General features: G+C 52.7%; 1 protein-coding gene across 11 annotated transcripts in view; it reads right to left on the bottom strand.

Moving 5' to 3' along the window:
* Nucleotides 1-27,670, bottom strand: part of Ablim2 (actin binding LIM protein family member 2) — a 120,064-nt gene that overhangs the window by 61,873 nt on the left and 30,521 nt on the right. For all 11 annotated transcript variants that reach the window (XM_060365438.1, XM_060365447.1, XM_060365445.1 and 8 more), the window contains exons 2-6: nucleotides 18,767-18,910; nucleotides 15,008-15,191; nucleotides 9,826-9,941; nucleotides 7,235-7,361; nucleotides 4,517-4,610 (exon numbers count right to left, since the gene is read on the bottom strand). In XM_060365438.1, the coding sequence (XP_060221421.1) occupies nucleotides 4,517-4,610; nucleotides 7,235-7,361; nucleotides 9,826-9,941; nucleotides 15,008-15,191; nucleotides 18,767-18,910 (665 nt within the window). The remainder of the gene's footprint in view (nucleotides 1-4,516; nucleotides 4,611-7,234; nucleotides 7,362-9,825; nucleotides 9,942-15,007; nucleotides 15,192-18,766; nucleotides 18,911-27,670) is intronic.

Genomic DNA, 27,670 nt, shown 5'->3' on the forward strand with positions numbered 1-27,670 from the left:
TGGTCTGTAGAGACAGTCTCACTTTGCAGCACCGACTAGCCTTGAACTTGCAAGTCTCCTGCCTCCACCTCCTGAATGCTGGTATTCCAGGTGGGTGCCACCATGCCTGATTTGCAAATTGCTCGTGAATTCCCAATACTGAATCCAGATGTTAAAAGTCCTAAGTGCCATGGTGCAATGAGGAAATGAAATTTACAATACCAGGAATCAAAGTCCCAGAGCAGGTGCCAGCAGCTCAGAGGTACCTGGTGGCTGCCTCAGCACTGGGTCCCTGGGGCTTTTCCACCTGCGACCTTGTGGGAACCACTTGTTACCAAAGGGAGAGTCAAGTTAGTGCATGTCCAGAAAAGCCCTGGAGTCCCTCCCCAGACTTTGGCTCTGTCCCTAGGCTCACCCCCACCCCCTTATCACCACACTGGCTCCTCACATCTCAGGATCCATTACTGACATGCCAATCCCACTGGTTGCCCCTCTCTCCTCCTCCCCTCTTAATCCTCACCATCAATTCCACTTAGGAAGTCATCTTGGGAAGCTGCACCATCCACCCATACAACCCCCCTAGGGCCCACCTAGGGATGCATCTGAGGGGAAACATAGGCCTATGGTTAGACATAAGTACTCCCTGGGGACAGAGAGTCCTGGCCAAACCCATGTAGGAACAGTTGAGAATCCCAGCCTACAGTGGAATACCCACTCGTGCCTGTATCTGTGTGTTTGTATGCTTGTGTCAGTTGTCTGTATGCAATAAATGCCTATATCTCTGTGTATGTGTGCTTGTGTGTGGCATGCTGTGTGCCTTGCCGTGTGCCTTGTGTATTGCATCCATGTGAAAGTCTGTGGGTTGCCTCTGTGTTTGTGTGCGTATGTGTGTAGGTGAAATACAAAAATATCACTCCTAAATGCTGAACAGTTTAGGTGTCAGCATTCATTGGGAGCAATTTTTATTTATTTTTACAAAAGCCAGTATGTCTTTTGAAAATAAGTACACTCGTTTTAAGGGCTTGAGATGCTGTCTTCATTGCGGTCTTCAGCTTTTCAATGCCCCCAACTAGTTGAAAACACAGTTTGTTCTCTGCCAGTAGTAAACAGCACATGCCCATGGAGTGGCAAGGAATGCTCCCAGGGGAATACAGAAGTGGGCAACTGAAATTAACATCCTGCCGTGACAGGAGATGGCATTCGAAAACCAAAATGTTGGTGTGGGTCCTGACCCGGGGCAGAGTGGCCTGGACAGTCCCCTCTCTTACAGACATCCTTCACAGCAGGAACCCGGTTACTTCGTTTCTGTGAAGCCAGCCCCCAGCTCACAGTGGGACACAGTGAGTCCCATAGGAGTTAATACCAGGAATGGAGAAGGAAAGAAAAGGGGAATGGAGGAAGGGAAGAAGTGAAGAAGGAATTAATTAGTGGTCCTAGAGGGACCTGGGCTTCATGTTACCATGACAATAGCCATAGGTATAAAACTGCACTGAAAGCGAGACCCATCAGGGTTAAAAGAGTGGAGCCTAGTTACACCCCCACACCCTGCTCACTCCCTTTGCAGTGAGAGGAAATAGGGCTTATAGGGTGGCTAGCTAAGGAGTAGGCTCTGAGCACTGCCAGGAACACCCCCCTCCTTCCACACCTCTCTCCTATACCCAGCTCCAAAGGACTCCCTATAGGCATGCCTCACGCACGAACCCCCCAGCAAACTGCCACTCTCTGTGAGTAGACTTCAGCCACCTCAGGTCTGTGGCCTTGTAGCCAGGTGTGAGCTCTGCCTCATCACCCACACAGTCCTCTGCTCTCACCTGTCCATCTCTGCTAGTGCCCCTCCTGTGCTCCCATAGGTCCCCACTGAGCAGAACTGCTGTCAGTGACAAGAGTGACAAAGGATAAGAGGAGGGAGGAGTACCCCCTCCCCATCACCAGGAACACACATTTCCCAGACAGTGCTGCTGGCACCAAGAGCTTAAGATGGCACCGTGCCGGGCTCACGCAGTCATGGCACAAATGAGCCTCTGTGGGGGAACACAGGAGGCTCCCACTTAGGCTTTACAGAGAGAACAGCTGGGGGCTGAAGATGATCTTAGCGGCAAGAGGGACTGTGAGGACCTCCAGCAGCCCACCCACCTGGCTCAGCACAGCTCTTGCCAGCTCTGCCAGGCTTCCTACCTGTACAGGATCTGTCCCCAGCCCTTCTCAGCGCACGAGCCTGGACCACCTGCCCCGAGGGTGTCACCCTTGCCCTCAGCCAGCCTCCGCACTCTTGTCCTTTTTCTTTCTTTCTTTCTTCCAATAAGTCACTCGTTCCTGCGAGTTCCCCAAGAGCCCAGTCTCACCAGCCGGGCACCAGCTTGCCTGGCCCAGCTTCAGGCAGTGCCACTGCAGCGCTGCTCCCTTCTGCAGAGCTGGCTGTCTCCACCCGCAGCTCCCACCTCACACCCGCCAGGAGGATGCTCAGAGCTGTGCAGAGCCAGCAGCACAGCGACTCCGTTGCGCCACCTCCACTAACCACCGCCACTGCTGCAGCACACTCGCCCCCAGAGAAGGCAAAGCCAAAAGCATGCAACCCCTGGGAAGCCCTTTCTCCTCCATGGTAGACTGCGGAGGAGAACCAGGACTGCCCAGATTCTGTCAGCTAGGACAGCCTCTTTCCACAGTCCAGACGGAGTAGTGCTTCACAGTACCCAGTCCCAACTTCTGCACTCGGCCCAGAGTCACCCAACAAGGATGTTCAGTCTAAAGATGAGATCATGTACTCGCCTTGCTCTCACTACAGATGAGGGACACCCATGGTCTCACAAGCAGCCCCACTCCCACCCCCCGCCCCGTGTATTATCCTGGTACAACTCAAAGCTGTGACATAGGACATGTCATAGCTCAAGCCTCACCAACCCTCTCACAGCCCTGCTTTCGGTACTGGGCCAGATCTGCCTGCCCAGGCTAGCTTTTCTAGGTGAGGGTGTGTGCTAACCTCTGCAGTGAAGTGGTCCAGGTCCTTAAATGTGCTTTTAGTCACAGTGGCAATGGCAGAGATGGAGCCTGGACACACCCACATCAGCCCACAAGGTCACAACTTGGTGAGACAAGATTAGGTTACCCTGCTACCCAAGGTACGCTCTCTGGCAGAGGTTAGGAGATTTAGGGCAGTCCGTGTTCAAGTGAGGCTACGCAGGAGGATTCCTCACACCTGGCTGAGCTCTAGAGTCTTTTTTACCTCTAAGAAAGAGGGACAGCTGTGTGGTCAGCTAGGTGACGGGTGCCAAGATATAAGGGAGAGGAGAGAGCCCCAGGTCCACAATGGAAGACAGACATGGTTTCCTGAGCTTGAGGTCCTCAGTGGGACAGCAGAGTGCAGGCTTCAGAGTGCTACGGTGAGGGACACTGTGTGAGAGTCAGGGAGGCCAGGTGGATGGTCAAATGAGGTGAAGGCACACAGTTGTCACAGCTGCAGCAGTCCCCGGGGCCTCACTCCAGGCTGATTCTGGCAGATGCTCTTTTTAATAGGCACCATTTAAGCTGTTTTAAAAGCTCCTGGGGGCACACGGCACTCTGGAGCAGGAAGCAGGAGGATCAGGAATTCAAGGTCAGCTTCAGCTGTGCAAGAAGTTCAAGGCCACCATTGGGCTACATGAGACCCTGATTCAAAAAAAAATTAAAATTAAGAATAATTAAAATAAAAGGCATTGAGGAGGAACTTTTGTCCGGAGAGGGAAATAGAAGGATCCTGGGAAGAGTGAAACTCCAGAGAAGGCAGAAGGGGCAAGCAGGGGGAGAGTGGATGGGGACTGGACCAAGCTTATGCGGGATGAGGCAGGTTGGTCTTTTGTCCTAACCCAGGATATGCCTGTATGAATACCAGCTATGCTCCCTACCCAGGACAAGATGCATAGGACCTGCAGGAGATAAAAGTCACAATCTTACTACATAATCCACTCAAACAACTTGAAATGCAAGCTATACTTATGAAGAAGAGTCAAAGCAGCCAGCCTGCCTCAGGACCAGGGAACAGCAGAGCCTTACAGAGCCACGTTGGCAAAGGCTGGGGTGGCAGGAGAGGCTGAGAAGACCCTGGCTGAAAAGCAAGCAACTGCCACCAATTGTACAAGCGTTTGCAGTTTTGAGCCAGCATCCATGTTTCTGTGGACCTATCTGAAAGCATGATTAGAAGCATGAAGGTAGCCTTGGGAAAAGATGTTCACTGCAGTCTCATTTACCACAGCCAACCAGAGCATGTCCTGCCTAACGAGAGGACCAGTCAAGCACATCCCAGGTCCCATGTCGAGGAGGTGTGTGATACGTGCTGATGCGCGCTTACACCTCAGAGAGCTGCGAGCATCAGGCTGTGGGATAGAAGCGGGTTGAGAGAGCTTGCACACACTGTGGCGCCATCAACACAAACTCTGTACGGTCAGAAAAAGGCTTAGCGTGTGCTCAGGGTTCTGGGCACAGGGAGGGGTCAGCTAGAGGATTTAGGGCTCTTTCCGAGATGACTTAGCTCTCAGAGTGCCAGCCCTGGACACAGGCTTCTCACCTCCAACACGCGGCCTGTGATGTACCTCTCACAGCCATCGCAGCGGATGCCGAACTTGGTGTGATAATCAGCCTCACAGTAGGGCAGCCCGTCCCTGCAATGAGACAGGCAGTCAGGGCAGCATGGAGTCACCCACTTGGCCCCCAACAGGTAACAAAACTCACACGAGAACTTTTTATCAACATGGAGTCAGGGTAGCTTCCTACTACTTCGAGGGACAAGTCCTGGACAGGTAGCATTCGTTTGCCACAAGCTTTGCCACTGCCTGAGAACTATGAAGACCACCCACTTCCCAGATATATATATACACAGAGGAGCAGGGGTCAGGCTACCTGCCCACTGGATGAGAGAGGGGAGAGGGACGGCTCCAGAGACTGAGCTAAGGAACAAAGGCAGCCTCTGGGAAGTGAGAGGATGCAAAACAAGGGCACCCATCCTGAGAACAAGAATGCCTTGGACAAGGGTGACTTGAAGGCCAGCAGCAAGTACGATAGAACGGGAGGGCACAGGGTACCTCTGGCTGCAGGTGGAGGCTCCTGGTGTGAATCCTGCCTGTTCTCAGGTGTGGCCAGACACCCAGTGCTGTGATGGCAGCAGGAGTCAGCCTAGAGGGAGATTGGGCTGGGACCTGCACTCAGGAGAGTGGCTGACCCTGTTCAGTGTTAAATGGGCTAGCATTACCCCACTGTCACTGGGAGATACAAACAGGATATGCCTCACCCACCTCCCCTTTTTCTTCGGCACCACGAGCCTAGCAATAGACGAAGGGCCACAAAGGCAGGGAGAGCGGGCTCAGGGAAGGGAAGGCTTGGGGAGGCATGGAGGTAGCAGGTGGCCACACTCAAGATGGGAAGGAGTTTCTGGGAGGAGACCCTGGACTCAAATGCCATGTCCCAAGTGTGTCACTTAACATCACTTAACCTCAGACCCTCCCACAGGAAAACAGGAGAACGGAGAGTGAGGGCCTGACGGGCGAAGGCGATGCGGGGGACTGGCTGAAGGGGAGCACTTGTCAGTGTCTTGGACTACTGGTGTTGCTAGCTGCAGTCATCTCGAGCCACAGGCCACAGCCCACAGCCCAGCAGGAGTCGGTGTGGAGGTGACAGGATGGACTCCTCTAATGCATGCTCACTGCTGGAGCAGCAGCTCTTGTGAGCTCTACCAAGATTTCCCACAACTATGACGAGCATTCTCAGGCTGGTGGGGTTTAGACTAGATGCCACATTCCTTCCCTTCATGTCTGGACACTCACAAGCCCCCAGAATGAGTTGCTGGTGGCCCTCTGTCACCACCCTCCACTGATCTCAACTCTCAGAAGTGTGTCTCAGGGGGAGGAAGGATGCAGACCCGGAGACCCCCACAAGCCCATGTATCTACAGCAAGCCCAGGGCGTTCTTAGATACCATCTCCATGGCAACCCCAATGTAATCTCCCCCTCAGTTCTGGGCTGGCTCTGGAGGCTGCTAAGTAACATGCTGGTGTGGGTGAGCCACCAACGCCCTGTGTGGGCTGGCACCTGATTGGGAAGAGGGGGCAGCGCAACGCTGCCACTTTCTGCAAAGTGCCCCGCACGCCATGCTCTGTCTGCCCGAGTCCCTCCCCACAGTATGGTTGTGATGGAGGCCGGGGGACAGGCTTCACGGAGTCATCTATCTGAATGGAAGCTCACTTTGGTTTGAGAACATCATTTTAGACAGCATTCCAGTTTGTGGTCAGTGGGCCACATGGTATTGTAATCAGGAACAGAAAGAAGTCCCTGGTACTCTCTATTCGGTCCCTTGTGACGGAGTGTGCTGTCAACCTCGGTGTCAGCATGAGCACACTGGCAGCTGCAGCTCTGAGCATTTGTGTGTGTATGTACATGTGTATGCATATACATGCACGTGTGTTCATGTTTGTGTGTATGCACAGAGGCATGCATGCACACACTTGTGCATGTGTGTATGCATACATGTGTGTGCATATATGTGTGTGTACATATATGTGTGTATGCACATGCAAGTCTGCATGCATTGGTGCACATGTACCCCACTCTATGATCAGTCCCTACGTGGCTTCCGATTTTGGAACATGGAAGAGGACCTTTCCTGTGCTAGGGGGAACTCCTCCAGCCCCCACCTTCCCAGCTCACTTCACCTGCACTGTGAGGATTCTCTGCCTCACCTTCCTGATCCCAGGGTGAAAATACATCCCAGCTCAAGACATGATCCCACAGCCTCTGGCAAATGCTCTGTCCTGCTCAGGCAGGTTCACCCATCCAACAGCAAGCCGGGGGAGCACTGAGACTAGGGGATACCTCAAAGGCAATCTCTGTAGATCAGAGCATGCACCTATAGGCGCCCATGTCCCGTGGGGATGGCCAGCCCCAGGAGTCCCTGCAGCTAGTGTCTAGAGGCTGTTATGTGCTCCCCAGAGCATCGAGTGCCAGGAATGTCGAGCCCAAAGCAGGTGGTAACATCCTGGAACAGAGAAGCGGGTGTTTTGTGAAGTCAGAGCTGGCAGCTCTAGCGTCTAGCCACAAGTCAGAGCTGAAGAGTGCGAGCCACTTCAGCAGGTCTGCCGGGAAGGAAGAGGAGCTCTGTGGGACCGGTGCAAGCCTTGCCCTTGCGCTGTACCCAGTGGCAGGGCGAGTCAGCATCCACACCAGGACTAGACACCCTGCCCTACCTGTAGCGTCGGGCAAGGTCTTCCTGGGCTGGCGCTGCCCACCACACTTACTTGCTGATGTACTCTGCATTGAGGAGTTTCCCGCAGGTCTTGCACTTGAAGCAGCCCAGGTGCCAGTGTTTGTCCAAAGCCACCAGGGCCTGGCCATTCTTGATTTCTAAGCCACAGCCCCCACAACCTGGAACAGAGAACAAACATGGATACCTTCACTAGGAACCCTTGTGCCCTCAGGGGGCCCAGCAACCCCACCAGGGTCACTCAGAGGGACCTGGACTCAACCGCTTGGAATCTTAAGGCCCCACAGGGCTGCCCAAGAGGAGAGGGACAGGCACAGTGCCATGCTAAAAGGACCCTGCCTCACAATTAAAGGGAGCCCTTGTACAGCCCCATGGTGAGGCTTGATCCTGTGTGAGGAGCACGGACACTAGGCAGCCTGCACTGGAGGCTGGGAAAACCAAGGTGGAGATGAGACCCAGACCTAGCCTTCTAAAAGATTGGATTCGTCATGGCACAAAACCATAATGTCACACCAGAGTGTACTGGGGTCTAGGCTGGCATCTCACCAGTGGGACATGATTTCCCTGGGGAGGTCTGAGCCTCTTGCCATTCCTACTCCTGGCCCACATTCCCACCTGTGGGGATTCCCCTCCTGTAGAGGTCTGAGTCACAGCCTTCTCCTCGACTCTGTGCTCCACACCTCACCTGCTTGGAGCCCCCTCCTGGGAATTCTCTGAGACACATACCCTCAGCTCCTCCTCTGGCTATCTGAGGGCCCCGCATTTGGGATTCTCTCCCCATTCTGCTCTCTGTTCTGGCCCCTAGTCTGCTGGGGCCTTCTAACAGGCCCAGGCAGCTTCTGCACCAGTCCTGCTCACACCTTTCTTGCTGTGAATCCCACAGGATTGAAGAATCCCACTGTAGTGAAGCATGCTGGTCTTCACAGGTAGCATCCTCATCAATCTCCCCAGATGCCTCTTCCCTCCCAGCTGTGCCCATCCCTGCTCCATATGCCTGGGGGCCCTGGGCCTGCCTGCTCTGCTCAGCCAACTGGTCCCTCCATATGGGGAGCTGCTACACTGGGGCCCCTGTCACTTACTGAAAGATGTGTGGGAGCTATCAGCAAGGCAGAGTGGGAAAGGGGAGTAAGGTGAGCATGCAGGAGTGACTGTGGGGAAGTGTGCAGCATGCGTGCATGTGTCTGTGTAAGGATTTATAGGTACACTACATGCTGTGTGCAGCCCGTGGGGGCACACTGCCTCTTAACATGCAGGGTTGGGTTTCCGAACCCCTGGGACACTTAAGTCTTGTCCAGGAAGAGCCATAACCTTTGCACATCAGTACATACATGCCACAGGCTTGCAGTTTCTTGGGCCAGTACTATCTGGAGCACCCAGACACCAGGCGAACAGCCCTCTCACTACTCACTGGAACTAAGGACAAGGGAGATGTCTGTACATGCTCAGGACAGACACAGTTTGCCATTTCATTTGTCGACAAGGTAGCACATGCTGGACTAAAAGCCACTACATAGTTGAGGGTGACTTTGAACTCTCGATCTTCCTGTCTGTACCCTGCAAGTTCTGGGGTTACAGGAACACTCAACCAGGCAGAGTCTTATGTGGTTCCGGACCACATTCTGTGAGCACCACCATGCCAGCAGCTCCCAGACAGGGGTGATTTGTTCCCAGAGGAATTTTAATAAGATCTGCATCCCAACCGCTACGTAACCACTGGCAAGTCACTTGAGTATACCGAGGAAAGGGTGATGTTCTTGTGGGCTAATAAGAGTTCTGACTCACTAGAGAGCAAATCTAGTGAGAGAGCACAGGTCCTGGGTGTGAAGGCTGTGCCTCATGAATAAACAAAGGCAGGTGGAGATGACATCTACCAGAGCACCTGGCTTCCTTCTAGCAACTACTCCTGTGGCCAGAGCTGGGGCTTCTGCAGGGGTGCAAAGGCTTGACTGGCATTCTGTTGCCACTAGCCCACCTGGTGCTCGAGAGTAGCAAGTGGAAAACTGTCTGGGTTCCTCTGCCTGGGCCCCGCAGGGACAGTCTGTGGCTCTGGGCCACCATGAAGTTGCTCTCAACCTCCCCCATCCCTGTTGCTGAAAGGTACTTAAGGAGTGTTGTCATGGGAACACAGTGCTCACGGTCAATTCCTCTGGTGCCCTGGAAGCCCTGTACGGCTTTGCCAGTGGCAGAGCAGTTCTGTGACAGCTACTGCCTATATGCCAGCCACAGAACACCTTTAGCAGTCTATGAGAGACGCACACGGGTTCCCAGAGACAGCTGGGCCCTGCCATGCACATTGCATATGTCTCTGTCATCAAGGTGGACCTGGTCTTGTGCCAGCACCACAAGGGAAGGACAGAGAGGAGACTGGGAAGGCTTCCTGGAGGAGGAGGCCTAGAGCTGAGTGACAACAGAAGAGACAAGCCAAGGTGGCTTGACACAAACACAGCCTGTGCAAAAGTTGAGTGGCAGGAGTGGGGGTGGGGTGGGATTTCTTCCTGGGTCCCTGGCATTCAGTGCTCGGTTACTGTGCTGGCCCTGCAGAGTCAGGCTCCATCCCAGGCCCTGCAGAGACCACCCCAGCCTGCAGCTCAGAACCCACTCTCACAGAGGCGTAGCCATACTTACTCCGGAGGCCCTGGGCCAGGTGAGCACTGCTGCCCAGTGACGTGGGCGGGGAACACTTCTGGCACATGCACTCCTTCCCGTTGAAGGTCACGCGGTCCCCAGGAGGAAAGGGCAGCCTGAAATGAGAGTGGACATCCTGTCGGCCACCTCCGGCCCTTCTCTCCTGCTGCCACTTCAGGGCATGCCTTGCTGACTCAGCAGACGTTCCTCTTTCTGGAGGACCAAGAACCTACACAGACTAGGCTGGGCCCAGGTCCTAGCCTTGCTGGCTGGTCCTGCAACCTTCGTGGCTGTCCTTGGTCCCCTGCAGCTTATAGATACCTGCACTTGTCACCTGCTAGGGCTGTGGTCTGAAAGAGATCATGTCTTAACATGGACATGCTGCCTCTCCCCAGGTAAAGGAGACTTAGAATTGAGGGGGAGTCTCTGACAGTCTCTAATGCGCTCTGAGTCATACTCAAGCTGTGCGACCTGTAATACATTACTAAGCACCTCTGTGTTCCTGTTTCTCACCTACAAGAGAAGACTAATAGTATGCATCACGGGCTCATCATCCATTCAGACACGCCTTTCGGGATATGCTAGCCTGGATGCCAGGGCTGGAAGTGCTGAGCAGCCATTCCCCTACAAACTTAAATGGTAATACATTCTAGAAAATGCACACTCAGTGTAATTGCCATCAATGTGCCATGGACCACGTGGCTTGTGCAAAAATGTCCCTGTGGCTCTCTCTTGCCACCCCACTTCCCATATCCCAGACAACAGAGCCGTATGAACGTTTTGTTTGATACCACACTGCCAAGATCCACCCATGTTGCTGTTCCAGTGTCAGCAGTCTGTTCTTTTTCAGGGCTGAGAATTACTCCATTGCGGCTGTTGGAAGGGCACCTGGATTGCTCCCTCCCGGAACTAGTGGCACCTGTATCACAGGACTTCCATCCCAAAGTGGAATTCCTGGTCACCTTCCCTGTGGTTCTGTCTCCAAGGAAGCTGCACCACTTCCTGTCTCCTTGCGCCACGGCCTCACCAGCCCTTGCTATTAGCCACCGCAAGTTGTATCTGTACGAGCCGGTGCAGCTGGCATCTCGCAGTTGACTTGGTCGATGTCCCCAGCAGCTAATGGTGTTAATGTAAGTGTGTTTTCTGTCTCTTCTGGTCATTTCTGTTTGCTCTTTGGTGTCGCGTCTGTTAAACCGCTTAGCTCATGTTGCATGTTTTTTATTGGATTGTAAAAGTTCTTTATGTTTGGTCTGTGTTGGCTGTTTCCTTCTTGCTACGATGAAATGCCCGATGAGAAGCAACTTAAGAGAGGAAAGGTTTACCTTGGCTCGCAGGTCAAGGGCAGAAGCCCATCATTTTGGGGAAGGCATGGAGACAGGAGTGGAGGCTGCTCTTCACACTTCCCAGGCAGGAGTTGGGAGAGACTAGGAAAGGGGGTCAGGCTATAAAGCCTAATCACATGCCCCCATGACCCACTTCCCCTAGCAACACTCCAATTCCTGAAGGTTCCACAACCCTCCCAAATGGCACCCCCATCTGGGGACCAAGTATCGAAACACATGAGCCTGTGGGGGACATTTTTACCCAGGCCACATCAGGGTCCTCATAACCCTGGCTCTCCCCCTGCTTTAGATTTTGTCTGTTCTGACACAGAACTTCACTCTATAGCTGAGGCTAGCCTCAAATGTGGGATCCTCCTGGCTCAAGCTCCTCGGTGCTGGGATCTCAGGCTCTGTGCCGGCATACCTGGCTGCTTTGAGATTCTGTTGATATCTTCTGACATTATTTTCCTCCAGCCTGTAAAACCATCACCCAGTCACAGGGCAGGCCTGCTGGGGCCAAATTCACTTAGCTCTTGTGGGTCCAATAAAGATTTTGTCTTCATCTTCTTCTATGCTGCCTGTTTATTGATGCTCACTATTCGCATGCCTCACCGTATAATCCAATGAGGCATACCTATATACCATAATACCCAGAGCTGTGAAATCATCACCACGATCAATTTCAGCACATTTCAATCACTGTTTGAAATGGCATTTTAATCAACAAGGTCAACTGTGGACTAGTTTAATCATCCCTCAGATGGCCTTGGGCTCTGAGTCTGGCCTTCTTTTACAGAAAGATTTTGGCTAAGTACAGCACTGTTTGGTGGCTTTTATTTTCCTCTTGGCAGTTACAGACATCATCTTATTGTTTCCCAGCATGCACAGCTCCTGGTAGAGGTCTGAGCTCATCCATACTCCTCTGCAGACATGATGGTTTGGGGGTGATTTCTGTTGTAGTAGCTGTAGCTTTCCTGTTGATTTTAGACATTTTTTTTCTTTCAAATCTTTAGCAGTGTGGCTGTGAACACCTGGTGAGTTCTCTCTGGGGTGTTGTACATAGGGTTAATTGTGCACATCTGGGTACTCTTTTTAGGGTCACTGAGACCTGGGAACTTTAGGCTTCCAGCTTTCAGCAAATCTAGACAATTTTTCATTTATTATTTCAAAGGGATTGATTTTCTGTCTCCCCTGCCTACACAGGCATTAAGACAGACATACAGACAGACCAATGGAGAAGCAGAGAGCGGCTCTACATGCACCCCCTGTGTACCAGCGTAGATGCTCCGACTGCCATTTTTGAGTTTCCAGTCATTTCGTACATGTGACTTATCACTTCAGGAGCTGAGTGTTTGGCTTCTAGGTGGCCAATGCCTTCTTTCTATACCTCCATAGCTCTTCTGCTCCTGGACACAGTTTCCTTTAAACCACAATGAGTAGACATGCTATCCCTATGCCCACGTCTGCTGGTGTCACCCCTGGCAGTCTCCACTAACCTTTCTTCGGATTTGGGTCGGCATCTCCTCTGGGAGTCTGCATGTCTAAGCAAATATTGGATGTCATAGATTTTATACAGTTGGGTGCAGGGCTCTCACACCTTCCTGTGAGGGGGGTGGGCTCAGGAGGCTGTCAGCTCTCCTAGGTGACATCTCAAGGAGGCTAACCTTTCACCTGCAGAGTGGGTGCACAGCAGCCCCTGTTCCAGGGCTGACTGAACCCCATCAATAAGACCCACCCCTGCAGTGACCAACAAGGACCTCAGTGCTCAGAACTCAGTGTCCCCTGGGGACTGCGCATTGCACAGTAGCCTTGTCGACCCTCAGCCACTGATAGCACGCGTTCACTATCAGCTTGACTAGATTGAGAAACAGCTGTCAACCATTACAGTGCACCTCTGGGTGTGTCTGAGAGTGTTTCTAGACAGGAAGCCCCCTTGAATGTGGGCAGTTCCAGCACCACTGTGCATCCATTCAGCATGGGCAAAGTCTTCTAAAGCCGTAGGGGTACTGTTCTTCCTTTTAAAGCATTCCATTTGGACATTTGTCACCACTGAGGGAAGTTCTCTTGATGAAGACACGGCTAGGCATTTGGCCTGAGACTCACAGTGCCCACTCTCCCCCACTTGTCTCACACATCCTGCTAGTACAACCTTCCCCTTCATCATCTCACCCTGGCCAGGAAACACACCACTCAGTGCTCCGATGTCCCTCCAGATTCAACCTCCAGCAGGAAGCAGGAGTCTGGCCTATGCTTTGCTGCTCCTGAACCTGGACCCCAGTTCCAGCATGTCCTTGCTGGCAGCCAACTCTGTGTGGTGTCTAGCCGGGCAGTGGCAGAGCCCCACCCCAACCCACAATCTGTTGTCATTTGTAATTTGGTAGGTTCCCCAAATGAGGTGTGCTCTCAGGCCAGCCATGGCTGGACCCATCTCATAAGCCATAGGGAAATGGCTACAGTATTTCTGGAGACCTCTGATCCAGGTGCACTAGAGAGCACACAGCAACTCTTCCATGGGAAATGTCCCCCACCGAGCTTCCTCCCCTTGATGTCATTTGGTCAAAGGCTCCATTTCGGCCTTGAGGACATGCTGTGACCATAGATGGCTGTTTGGAAAGGATGTGGGAAACACCACACAAACAGGACACGACGATGCTGGGAAATACCAAAGCTCACTCTGCTCTTCATTCTGGCCTGTGTTTGCTGGACAGGGGCCCCAGGAAGGCTGCCACTGGTCAGAAGCCTCAGGTGACCACAGGCCTTGCTGCCAGGGTGGCATCCAGACTCTCCACGGGGAGCTCACTTGCTCTATGCCAGGCACCAGGGACCACAACCAGGCCTCCTAGTCCCAGCCCTCTCCCAGGTACCTGTGGTGTGATCATACTATGGTTTTGAGCAGGACACAGCCCCAGGATGGGTCAGAGTGCAGAGGGATAGGACACAAGGAGAGAAGGAGAGAAGGAGGAAGGTCTTACTGGGTGGGAGGAAAGGAAAAAGAAGAGGGAAGAGGAAAGAGCTACCCATTGAGGGCTTCAGAGGGTCTGCTTCTCCCTTCTAGAAGAATCTAAGAAGCTAAGATTACAGGGCCACACCCAATCTTGGTGGAGCCCTGGGCCCAGCACCCATGAGTGAATGAATGATAGAAAACAAAAAGAATGCATAGATATAATAGGCTGAGAGATGGCTGGGGCAGGATCAGGAGCTCAGGGTTGGGGGCAGGAAGGCTTCAGGGGTACTAAGAACAGACTGACGTGGCTAAGGGTCAGGCAGAGGGCAGGTGTCACATGTGGAGTCCTGAGCCAGGACAGTGGCCGGGTGGATCTGAGGAGACTAATGTGTGAGGCTTCTGTGAAGAGCAGCATGTGCTCTGGAGGTTGGGACACAAGGAGTAGAGCCTGGCTGGGCCTGTGGGCACGGGCTGGCAGGGACAAACTTACCACTTTGGCAGGCATGGCAAAAAGCCATGTAGAAAAGAGCAGAACTGAGAATGAGTACAAGAACAGGCCAAGGATAGCTACCTTGGAAACCGGATGTAGCCACGGTATACTATGGCCTTGGGAGAGGGCAGCTGGGCCTGCCATGAGCCAAACGATGGCTGAGAGCAGGAAGGCAGGACCCAGGGTGGGGCTGAGTAAGAGGCTGTGGGGGGACTGAGCTTGGGTGGTTAGAGGGCTTGAAGAAGGTGTAGAGAGATGGCTTGTAAAGAATGGCCCTTGCTTTTGCTCACAGCCAGCTCTGCCTTGAGTGTGCTCTGGGTGACCTCCAAACAGACTCAGTGCCTGATGTGTGAAGATGGAGGGTTGGGGGTAGATGTACAAGGAGGAGGGGGCAGAGGCTGGCGGGGCAGAGGCTGGGCCACTTACCTGCAGACAGCACAGACAAAGCAGTCGGGGTGATACGTCTTGCCAAGTGCTGACACAACTTCGCCTTCAATGAAGTTGTCACAGCTGAAGCAGCGAGTGCCATAGAGCCGCTGGTAGTCACGAGTGCAGATGTGCTCACCCTGTCGCACGAAGAAGCCACCCTCGGCCAGGTCACAGCCACAAGCTGCGGGGAAGAGCAAAGGCTCGGTCAGTGGAGAGACCAATTTGTGCCTAAGGGCCCTGGTCCACCTAATGCAAGCTTCCGCAAACCTGAGTGGCTAAGACTATCTGGGACAGAGCTCCAGGGACAGCCACGAGACTAGAGTTAAGTGTACTTTTCTTGTGGAAGCTTCCAGGAAGAAGCACTGAAAAACTGAGGGCAGGACTAGCTTCCAACCCTTGCTAGGACATCACGAGGCTCTTTGGACCCTGAGATCCTGTGAGTCCTCCAAGCTGTTCCATTACTGGAAGAACAGATGAGCAGGGTGTGTGTGTGTACCTGAGAGAGAAAGAGACAGAGATAGAGAGAGACAGGCAAAGGAAGAAAGATAAACAGACTGGCAGCTTTACACTCCATGCTCTGCTCTAGCCTGAAGGACCCAGTGGAGGACAAGTGAGCCAACACTCGGTCCCCTGGTCCACAAGAAAACTTCCCATTGCCCCCTCCCCTTTCATCTGGGTTCCCACAGTCCTCAACCCCTGACCTATGTAGTATTGCAAGGCCAGACCCAGAACAAAAGGAGAACCAAGAGGCTCATTGTGAGTCCCCAGTCCCTTCTCCTAATACAGGGCTCCAGGGGGCAAAGACTGCTGAGCCTAGTGAAGGAGCAGAGAGGGCCTGCAGGCTGTGCACTAAGTATCCGCCCTGGGACTGCTGGTCACCAACAGCTGGCAAGCCCCGAGTCAACTTCTGAAGGCATAATATGCTCTTCCCTCATACCCTCTAGCTCCAGAAGCACATGCAAGCAAGCCAGTGTCTCAGATAAAACAGCCTACAAGTTTGCACATCAATGCCATTTGCAGAGCCGTGGCTGCTGGTATAAAATGAGAAAGGTCCTCTGTGTCACGTGCATACACAGAGGAATGACAGTGTCAAAGCCACACCAATATTATAGCCCACTGCCTCAGCCTATGGCTGTCGCCACCGTCACTTCCACCAGAGGCTGGATGCCAGCCTGGAGCCATGCTGGATTCCTTCTCCACACCCAGTCTGGGAATGAACCCAAGGTCTAATCTTGTCCCACTTATAGATCAAACAAATGTCCTTTCTGCAAGAATAGGCCATGGGGCTGATAGATCTGCACAGGGTTGCCATACAGTGCCTTGGAGACAAGACAATCACAGGTACTCAAGGTGCTGACTTTGAGCTGCATCTGCTTGTCACAGCTGTGACATCACTGGTCAGTGCTCCGAGGGGGGATGTGTGCAGGGGTGGGGACATAGAATGGAGTGAGCCACACTATAACATAGGGAGAGGGACAATGACAGCCATGGCCCACATCCTGAGAGCCTCCAACCGGCTCCTGGACCTGCTATTGCAGCTGCCTGCTGGTTTCTGGCTGCATTAAGGGTTCCAAGGTCACCCCGAGGCAGTGACATCCCAGACCTCTGCTCCTAAAAATAAAAAGTCCAAGTTCACCAGTAACTCAAGTCCCTCATGGAGACAATGTGCCTCTATCACATTACTGTTTGAGGAGGATCAAGTTAGCAGAGGCCCGGAGGGTTTGGGGAGGTACTCATCTTTGAGTGACACAGGGCCTGGCAGCAGCTGATGAAAAGCATGATCGGAATCACTTCCTGGAATTCTACCTTTTTTTAAATTTGTATGCATTCATATGTGTGTGTGGAGGCCAGAAGTCAGCTCCAGGTGTCTTCCTCAGTTGCTCTCCACATTTTTTTGGAGGCAGGGTCTCTGGGATTCAACTGTGTTGGCTTCCCAGTGAGCTCCAGGGATCCTCCTGTCTCTGCCAATCCACCAGTCCTGGGTTAAGCAGATTCACACCCACGCCTAGCTTTTTCTGTAGCTGTCCGGGTTCTGAGTTCAGGCTGCAGAGAGTGGCTGCTGCTCTCTGTAAGAAAGTTGCCCCAGAACCAATGTGTCCTTTCTTCTGGGGATGGGTGGTTTGGAGCTGTGTGAAATGATAGAAAGGGCTGGCCCTCCAACCCCCAACCCATTCCCGATATGTGGAGCCTGAGGCCACAGATTTCCTGGCTATGCTGGGAGTGAGGTGCCCATGTCATCATTTTTATTTTCCAAACAGCCCCAGTCATCATCCTGGGGTTGCTCTCACAAAGGATTCTGGCTGCTGTGTGGCAGTTGGGGAGGGGTTAGAAATAAGGTGTGTCATTGTGAGAATTCAGTAGGGCCAAGGTGACTGGGATGCCTAGGCCCCCCTCCATCCTGGTGGCTCTTGAGACATCACTAAAATCCAGCTACCGACGCCCTAGGCTGGTGTTTGCCTCAGCAGAAGTCAGATCCCTCAGGGTCCCAGAATGAGGTAAGAACTAACTCAGGCTAACTCAGTGTCCCTGTCACTACCCCCACAGGCCATGTTTCTCCTGTGGAGGCTGACCATCCAGAACTGATGGCACCAGAGGTGTTTTGTGATGGCTCTTTCTGCAGAAAATTCTCTTTTCAAATGCCGGGACTTTATACACTATAGCTGAGCCAGAGGACCAGAGTGGGGGTGATACAGCTCTTCAAACAGGGGCCGGGGCAAATCTCTAGGATCAGGGGTCACAGAAGGACCTAAAATCAAAACCCTAGAAGCTTCTAGCTACACCTCCCCCTTCCCAAAGTTGACCTGGTAACGTTATCTCCCACCTAGGGCAGCCTTTTCTTGCCTGGCAAATTCTGTCTTCAAGTCCCAACCAAATGAATCTCTACTGTGGACTCCTTTCTGGAAGCCTCTGGACCCTCCTCGGACTTCCATATCCCAAGGACTTGGCTCTTACTCTTTCTATTCAAGCAGTAAACGTAACATTCCCTCCCTGCCCTTCATTGAGGGTTACTGTGGCGAGGGTAGTGCCAGTCTCCCCACAGCCCAGAAGAACATCACTGCCAAGCCAGGAGGCATGTGTATAGGGCTCCAAAATAGCATCCCTTTCACACTGCCGGCTCTGTGAGCCTGGACATCATTTTTAGCGGGTGGGTCCTACCCACTGTGCTCTGTGGGTACTTGTTCTCACATTTCTGGGGTGTTGGGTGGAGGCGGGCCTGGTCTTCTGCATGCTTGTGTAATTAAGGGCAGAAGAGGAGGCTCCAAACCCAGCCGTGTCTGCCGAAGACGCTGCACTCACAGCTCTGGCCCCTCTTCTCCTTGCCTTCTGGTATTATTTAAAATTGCTGTGTTTTTAGACTACTTTCTATAAGTAAAGAAAAACTAATGGCTTTCATTTGGAATGTTTTCACTGCTACTACAGGGAGGATACGGCGTCTGATGGAGCAAGTCCACCCTGAGCCCACCACTGATTTTGCACAGCTCGCAAAAGGTCACTGACGGTCTGTGCAGTGCCCCCGTAGCTCCAGATTGGCTTCTCTGATTCCGGGCCAGCCTCATGCACCCACCCCTGTGGACCTGGAGTCTCCCTAGGCTCCTCCAGGGCCCCCTGAGGATTTCTTCGTCACACCAGATGGCCTACGACACAGGTTTAGAGCACTACAGAAGCTCAGGTGTGGTCAGAGAGAGCAAGAAGAGTGGCTGGAAGACCCTGGGTTCAGGACCCTGCGGCCAAGCACAGGGCCGGTTCCACACCTACCTTTACACACAAAGCATCTGATGTGGAAGTACTTGTTCTGCACTCGCAGCACCTCCCCCTTGCACACATTCCCACAGGTATTGCACAGGATGGCGGTGCTGGCCGGCTTCTCCAGGGGAGCAGGGGCAGCCTGGGGCTCCGACACTGCAGGGAGAAGGGAGTCAGATTAACATGAGGGGCACCTCAGCCAAGGAGAGCAAGCAGAAGGCCTCCCAGCATGCCCTCCTCACCCACAGCTCTGGTCCTGTAGAGCATGAGGTGATGGTCCAACCCCTCCTTCAGTCTGGGGTCAAGTGGCACTCAGGTTGTATGACAGGTGACAGTTCTGAGGGCCATCTGGTAAACCCACTCTGCTCTCCTCAGGGAGCTGTCCTATCTCTATCTCTGCCTACATATCTATGGTGTCCTTGCCACTGCTGAAGTGGCAAGGCCACCCCATTCCCTTCTGAGGAGCAACTAACCCTTGTGGAGTCCATCTGGTACAACTTTGACACCTACAGTCTCAGAGAGCTATCACGTCCAGACAGCTTAGCAGCCCTTCAACACTGGGACCCTTAGCCTCTTCTTCAAAACCAATTGCAACCGTCGGAGAGCTGGTTTCATATTTCCTTTGGGTCCCAAAACATGAGAGTAAACATCGTTAGTGTCCCTGAGAGTCAGCCACAGCCAGGTAGGCTATTGAAGGAGGCGTTAGAAACCATAAGTTCAAGAGCCAGGGCTATGGTCCCAGAGCCAGGAAGGACCATGTACCCCTTCCCACGGCCTGATAAAGCATCTGCAGAGGTCATCTGTCAGCTCACGGGATGCTGGGTCATGGTGTGAAAGCCTTGGGTCTACATCTCAACTTCCCTGTAGCTGAGAAGCATCTCAAGTTTTTAGGCTAAAGAAAAAATAAGTTGACTGGAGAAACTAAGGAGTCACAAGCCCCAGGTTGCCACACAGGGGTCACGTGGGTCTGTGACCAGAAGGGAGGGGATGTCAAGGGCCTGGCCTAGAGAGGCCACACAGTGGGCAATACACAGGCCTTGCCATCCCAGCACTGTGCCCAGATATATATTGGGACATTAAGACCGTGTATGGTGTTTGGAGATCTCCGAAGCTCAGAGGAGGAAAAGGAAAAGCCATTGTCTGTCCAGCATGGCTTGATGTCATCATAGGACATATCCTGGAGCCAGTGGAGATGTGATTAAGGAAGATGTCAGAGAGGCACAATATAGCTAGTCTTGACAAGGAAGGACCATGAGCCGTGAGAGCTAACCTCTCTAGAAGCCAGCATTCCATCCACAGCTACAGAAGGAACAGCCACAGCTCAGCTCACAACCTGCTCTGTCCTCCTCACTACTCATCTTCATTACTGCAGCCATAGGACACACATACAATGGTAGTGGTGGAGGGGAACAGAGCACACTGGCCATCTCCCCTCCTTCCCTTGTAGTGGTCAGGACCCACCACTAACAAGAACAGCCCACAAGAGTAACCTTTAGTCAATCACTGTCTCAACCATCATGCTGAGAACAAATGCATAGCCATGCTCAGGGAGCACAGATGCAGGGTGGTGGGTGACCCACAGCCTTCAGCCACATGCCATGGAACCCAGTTCCATCTGTGACACAACCAGAGGCCAGACTGCTCACCTACAGCTGCTGCCTGACCTTTGCCTCTGCCTCCCACCTAGAACCAGCCATAGAGGCCACACTGCCCCTAACCTGTTACCTCAGACATCTGCCTCGAATTGGTGCTTCAGCTTGCCCAGGCTGATAGCCTCCATGGGGCTCACTTCAGCCTCCCTCTTTGACAGGACTTTTCCCACCCTCTGTGGCCTATGCCACTCTGATGACCACAGTGACCGTGGTGGCCCCTCAGCAGCAGCATGGTGCATCCCACAACCCTTGTTATCACGTGCAGCCATTTTCCCTTCATCCCCACAATCTCCCAGCCCCTTGGCCTGGCCACAGTGGGACTTCTATCACACTTACTTTCTGCCCCTTCTCTACTAAATTGGATCAGAAACATTCATCCATAGTATAGAAAGCGGGGGGTGGGAGGGGCGGCGCAGAGAGCCAGGGCCTCTGGCTCAGCTAGATTTTGAGAGGCTCAGTGTGGCCAGGCCTTTAGCGATGGTCAGGAAACACAGCTGGAGTCAATGTTCACAGCTCTGCATGGCTGGGCCACTGGTGGCTCTTGGAGGTGACGTCCGTGTGAGTCACCCTGGTCCTGTGTGGCTCAGAGATGCAGGGTGGAGTGGCTCTCCAGAACTTATATGTCCATCCAGTTTGGGACACAAAGAACAATGGGCAGCATCTCCTCGTGGTCAGACAAGGCAGGGATTATATGGCTGGAATCTGACTCAAGGCCATGATGAGCAAGAAGTCATTTGAAGATCTGGGGTGCTCATAGGCTGAGGGGTAAGCGGGTCTGGGATACAGTCCCAGTTCTGCCCCTGGTAGGGTTGTGATTTCGAGAGAGTTTCTGTCCATGCCACTCTTCCACCCCACCACCCACCTTCTAGCTGCCTTTCCATCTGCCCTGCATATCCGCCCACCCTCTGCCTTCGATCTGTCCTTCCATCTGTCCTTTCCATCCACCCACCCTCTGCTCACATCCCCTGGTCCTGGGGAAAACCAGGATCAAGGGCAAAGCAATTTGCTTAGCAACCAGCCCAGCAAACACTGAAGTGTTCCATAGCAATGACCACCTCGGTTTTGTTTGTTTGTTCGTTTGTTTGTTTGTTTGTTCCAGTAATACGTGGGGGCTGGGTGTAGCTCAGTAGCAGGGTGCTTGCCTGGCATGCAAAGGCCCTGGGTTTCATCCCTAGCACAGTCCCCAAGTTACTAGAGACGCATTTGGTTTGAGGGGAAAACTATATTAAGAGTAAGGGTTAAATTGTTCATAATGTAGATTATTATTAATTAAAAATATTATTATAATTAAATCTTTTATCAATAAAAAGAGAGAGAGTGGATTTGCTGGCCAGACCCCACCCTGCCCACTAGAAAACCTGGAGCTGTGGACATGGTCACGGTGCTGCCCTCTGGTGGTCAGAGGAGGATCTGCGCCATGAATTGACCTCCCAAGAGAGGGGAGGAAAACCCTACTAGCTTCCCTCCAGGATGGTGAAATGGTTGCAGATTTGACATGTGGGCCTTTTGCCCCTAGTGGGATTTGTTCCTAGAACATGAGGCAGTTGTGGAATAGCAAAGTCAAGGATACCCATGGAGAGGCAACAGCAAGCCTGCCCAGCCCGCTTGCTTCCTTCTTGCCCCCATCCCCTGTCAGTGCTACCCAGAGGGGACTGTGTTTCTCCCAGCAGTAGCCAGCTCCCACTACTTGAGGCTCTGAGACAAGATGGAGTCAGGAGGTCAGGAGGCCATCGGAGAAAGCGGGGTCCCCAGCTGTCCTACGCTGCAGGAGGTATCTGTGGGGGTGGGGAGCTGAGTCCTGGCAGAGGAGGAGTACTCAGGATGCAGGGGTTTGGTGTGGCTCATCCAGTGACCCTGCCTCCCTAAAACGGCTCCAAATATAGAAGTGCCCAGAGCAAAGCTGAACAAGCTGTCCTTGAAGGTCAAAGACAGTCTGGCAGCCAGGGGCACACAACTGTTAAGAAAAAGCAATCTTTCCAACTAATAAATTACCCAAACAGAGATGACAAAGGCCCAGGCGCCTCTGAGGCCGGCGTCTCCTGTCCTCTTTGCTTGGCTTTGGCTGGGCTGGGCTGGGCACAGATCCCCCTCCCTGGCTCCAGCCCAGACTCTGAAGTAACTCACCAGGGGACACAATGATGTAACCTGCTGACTTCTTTTCAACATTCTGCTTAGCTTCAGACCTACTGGGTGCGAAGGCTTCTGTTCATTCCTTCCAAGTCCCCCAAGAAGCCAGCAAGAGAGGAACTTGAGGCCAAGAGCAGCTGAATGGTCCAAGGCCAGCCATGCCAAGGCTTGGGAGCACCAACCCAGGGGGGTAGGGGGAAGCCTGCACAGTGCAACCCTGAGGCCCATAACAAGGCCTATGATCCTGGGGACCCAGGATTTTTTTTTAATGTCTTTGGTGATTCCAAATCATCCCCACAGCTGCTTATCCCAGTGACGTTGGCTAAGTACATGCCAGGGACCTGATTATGGCTGTCCCATCAGAGGGCCTCTCTCTGGGCTGCCTTTGAGAGAGAAAACATCACATAAGAACTGGAACCCACTGGATCCTTCTCCACTGGAGTCTGATTTGGGGGAAGGGGCTTCACAGGGCTGAAGGTTCCTCCTGGAAGGCTGTTCTAGAGCCTGGGGTCGGCAGGGCCACAGAGTGGGACCCGCGCTTGGAACCTCACTGCATCTTCCAGAAAGGCAGCTGACAAGGCATCAGTACTGCCAGAGTTATCAAACATCGGCTTCACTTCTGGGCATCTGTGCTCATTTTTCAATGTCTGTCAGTCTCCAGTGTCCCCCGCCACCCCCAATCCCAGTTCACAGGTTCACAGCTGGTGGCAACTTCTGAGCTTTCTTGTCATCCCTAGACACAGGCTCTTCGGAGCCTGAGCTGAAGACCTCTGTCTCCTTCCCCTCCTTATGAACTAATCCCTGTGCCTCTGCCTCTGGAGAGTTCTCCAAGATTTTCTCCAGACTGACAGGCCTTTACACCTGACTGCATGTCAGGCATCTGTGCATGAGGTCTGCACACTGGAGGGCACTGCCCTGGACAGGGAAGGCCTTGGAAGGAGTCAAGTAAGTTTAGTCACATCCTCTGAGGCCCTAGCTCGAAGCCTGCCATAATAGGCTTGAGGGATTGTGATGAGGCAGAAGGAGCCTCACCCTGGCCGCCTCCAGCAGGGGAGTGGAGAAGCTCTCAAGCATGGAAGGTGACTTAGCATTAAGAACTGAATGCCGATCCCTGAAGAGCTCGCAGGAACCTGAAACACATGTCACCAAGGGAAAGCAGCCAGTCCGGAAAGTCACGGCTTCCACTATGGCTTTCTGGAAAAAGGCAAACCTGGTGACAGTTAGTGAGTGGCTGCCGGTGAGGTGGCATGTGCCTTTACTAGAAGCGGTTGAGGACAGGCAGGCAGATCTCTGGAAGTCCAAGGCCAAGCTGGTCTAGATAGCCAGTTTAGGGTTGGGAGAGAGGGAGGGACTGGAAGCTCTAACGGCACCCAACGAAACTGGAATGGTGGAGGCCTGTCATCGCATCTGTCCAAGCCCACAGAGCCCACAAGGCTAGCGTGGACCCTGATCCAGCCACGCGCCTGTAATGACGTGTGCCAACGCTGTCCCGGCAGTCCTGATACACATACCACACAGCATTGCGAGATGTGACAACAGTGAAAAGCCATGCTGGGAACTCTGCCCTTTCTTTCAATCAGAAAGAACTGCTCCACCCAAGACCTAAATGCAAGTGTGTAGGATCGTTGCTCCATAATTTCTAGATGGGCTCTAATAAGTGGTTATCAACCTCTTACTGTGATAATAACAGAAAGCGTCAACTCAAGTGGTAAGGATCAGTCACACCGGGCTGTGACTACTTAGATTTAAGCCCCAGCTTAAGTATATGAAGCCCCAGCACTAGGGAGCCTTGGCAGGGTAAAGAAAACAGCTCTCAACTTTAACTCCATCTGTGGGGACAACACCCACAGGAACTCCCTACAACCCACATCTCTTGTCCCCTCAGCTGGACTTCTGCTGGGCCCTTGCATGATATTGGAGAAAAGTCCCGGCTCTCGAAGCTTCTGTTTGAAACCTGCAAGTGTCAAGGCTAGTCTGAGAAGCTCCGAAGGGCCCACTGAGGTAGAGAAAGGCTCTGTGGTGTCTGACCCAGGTGGCAGCTGGGAGATGAGCTCTCTCCTGGACTCGGAGGTCAGAGTTGCCATAGGCTGGGTCAGGGATGGGCTACAGAAAAGGAAACACCATCTTCCGAGGACTGCAATGCCTGAAGCAGGGTCCATGGGCATTCCTTGAAAGGCTCAGGTGAATATTTTAGCTTCTGAGAGCCCTACAGTCCCTCATCACACGCCTGGGAGTGGCACCACGTGTCACACATGTATGTGTTGTCTTCACTCTCTTCCTGTGATCCCAAGCAGGACAGGTATCTAAATGCCTCACCATTCTCATGGTCCCAGAGTCACCCAGGCTATCCTTCAAAACGCTCTAAGTCATTGGAAACTGGGAAGAACCAGTTTTCCTGTGTAAGTCAGGACTGCAGGGCTGGTGCTGTGGCCCTAAGGACATGAGCCTCTGCCTTCCTTCCTTAATTCTCCCAGCCTAGCCTGTGCAATGCACTGCACTGGGCATTGGAAAACCACAGTGAGCAAGACAAAAAGTCCCAGCCCTGGACATGCTCTAATGTGGACCCTGCCTCACCTGAAATGATCAATCACCTCACACAGAGATGAAGGCTGGTGATCACAGCAAGGAGAAGAGCTCCGTGTGGGTCCGACGCTGTCTGGAAATCCCTGACAGAAACAGATGTGCCAGCTGGAAGGAGCCACATCAGGCAAATGAGCAGTGGGGCAGTCAAACTCCTGTCTCACCACCTGGAAGGAGAGCCCTCACCATACTGAAATCCCTGGGCCTTTTTAAATTATTTATTCCCTCTCATGGCCTGATTTTCTTACTTAGTTCCATCCTTGTCTAAACACCAGTGGTCCTGGACCCCTGATTGGGGGCCGTGGCCAGAGGCCAGAAGCCCATGTTGATTGTGTTTTCTATTTTCCAGGGTAGAAAGAAGGGTAGGATGTAGGGAAGATGGGGTTAGCCTAGGCTAGGATTCTTATTGGCAGCTTTGGACAGCTTCCTAGCGGCTGTGTGTTACACAAATGGCTGGTTTGGGATTCTTGAATTTTCTACGTTCTAAAGATATGAAGCAAGTTTTCTGTGACTGCCCTGTGGTTCTGGTTCACCTACAGAGTGGTGGGATGTTTAAGTCCATCTCTCCCTTTCAATGGTTCAGTGAACTGGGAGGAGGCTCAGGGCTGAAAGCAGACACGGCAGCGTGGTAAACCTGCAGCCAGGCAGGAGGGCCACTAAAAGTGACGTGAGGTGGAGGCTCTGGGGCTGGGCAGTACCTTCTGGGACAGAAGCAAGCACGCTTTCCATGCCGGTCCGGGTCACGGCATGTCCCTGTGAATAGCTGTTCTCCACTGGCCTGTCTGTGTCCCATTTCTGCAACCATATCAGTTTCCTTCCAGGAGTATATGAGGCCAACCAGAGAGTCTCCCAGGGTCTCTGAACATAGCCATGACAACTGTAGGAGACAGCTTAGTCTGTGCTGCGGGACACGGCCAGCAGGCTGCCATTGTGTATGGTGCTCAGGGATGGGGTTGGAAGACTGCAGGGTCTCCAGTGAGTGTAGCAAATCGCCCAGGGTGTGGGTTGTGGAGGAAGCCCTGCATGTGTGAAGTCTTGAGTCAACATGTCTTGTTAACAGAGGCACAGCTATGTCAGCTACCAAAACCTCAGCCTCAGCCTCATGGGAAAATGGCAAAGCCTTCCCTCCAAGTGAAAATGCCGATACTGTGTACTGAAAATGTCCACCATAGCTTTCTCTCCCAGAGATGGGTACAGCATAAAGACTGCTCCCCTACAAAACTGCTAATGCCTCATCTCCTTGAGTCATCTGTATATAGTAATCCCGCCTACTTGTTCATCTGTATGTGATAATCCTGCCTCCTTTTTTATCTGTATATAATAATCCCACCTCCTTGTCATCGCTATATAATAACCTTGCCTCCTTATTTATCTGTATGTAATAATAATGTAATAACCCTTCTTCATGGTTCCGCTGATGTAATAACTCTCCCTCTCTTCAGTTCTACAACAAGCACACTGAGCTTCTTGGATGCTGAGGTTTCTCTATGAGAAAGCCCAGCCCACCCAAACCCAGCATTTCTATCTTTGTATGTGTTTGTCTTTTTTCATTTCTTCATGGTCCCCAGCCAAATCAAGTCACTGGGAAATGTGCACCAGGGGCATCTGTGGCTGAATGTGCCCCTAAGACACATGATGAGCAAACACAAGAGCTAGGTGCTGCTTCATTGAAAGGAGCTTTTTACTCCCCAAAAGGTTTAGGGCTAGAGTTCATAGCACTGTGTCTAAAAACAATTCAGAGCAATCAGTAGAGTTCCAATAGCTACCTACCAGCAAAGCACAGTCAGGCTCCATAACAATGATGCCCAGAGTTCACAGAGCATCTCTACCGTCCCCCATTCACGGCAGCCCCATCCACTGTCCACAGCAGCCACACTGCAGCAGATCTTCCCACAGAACCTTTACATACCTCGGGGTCACACACAATCGACTCCTTCTACCCATGGACTCCACCCATGAAATCTCACCCAGCAGCCCTATTGCCAACACCCTTTCTCACCTGCCTGCAACCAATTTCAGACTCTAGCCTCCAGGATTATGGGACAGCACACCCTGCTCGTAGCACCTTGTGACAGAACCAACCACAGGAATCTTGCACACCACCTGTGGGATGGACAATGCTGGAGCAGCAGAGCCAAAAGCACCCTTGTGACCCACCCACTGTCACATATTACGGAATGTCCATATGATAGTGGTAGCCACACAGGACTGGCCTGTAACCCCTGACTCCTGCAGCCTCAAGCAGCTGGTCAACATTGTCGGCCACCCGTATCCTTACAGGTTAGCATTTCATTGCCACAAGCATCAGCCTTTCCGGACCCAGGGAACCTGCTCATACAGTAGCATCCAAGAAGGTCAGGGCTATGTGGGTATCTGCCTCCACCTAGATCATCAGAGTCCAAGACATGCAGAAAGTCTGGGGTGGCTTCTGCCCAGTGTGTCTCCCCAGGTCACACCGCTTGTGCTTCAGTGGTAGCAGATGCCTACAGATGCTCCTTAGATCTAATAGGAAACAGGAAGTGCATCTGGGTCAATCAATCATCTCCTAACAGCCAGG

The sequence above is a fragment of the Meriones unguiculatus genome, chromosome 12 (assembly GCF_030254825.1).
Source record: "Meriones unguiculatus strain TT.TT164.6M chromosome 12, Bangor_MerUng_6.1, whole genome shotgun sequence".
Taxonomy (NCBI): Eukaryota; Metazoa; Chordata; class Mammalia; order Rodentia; family Muridae; genus Meriones; species Meriones unguiculatus.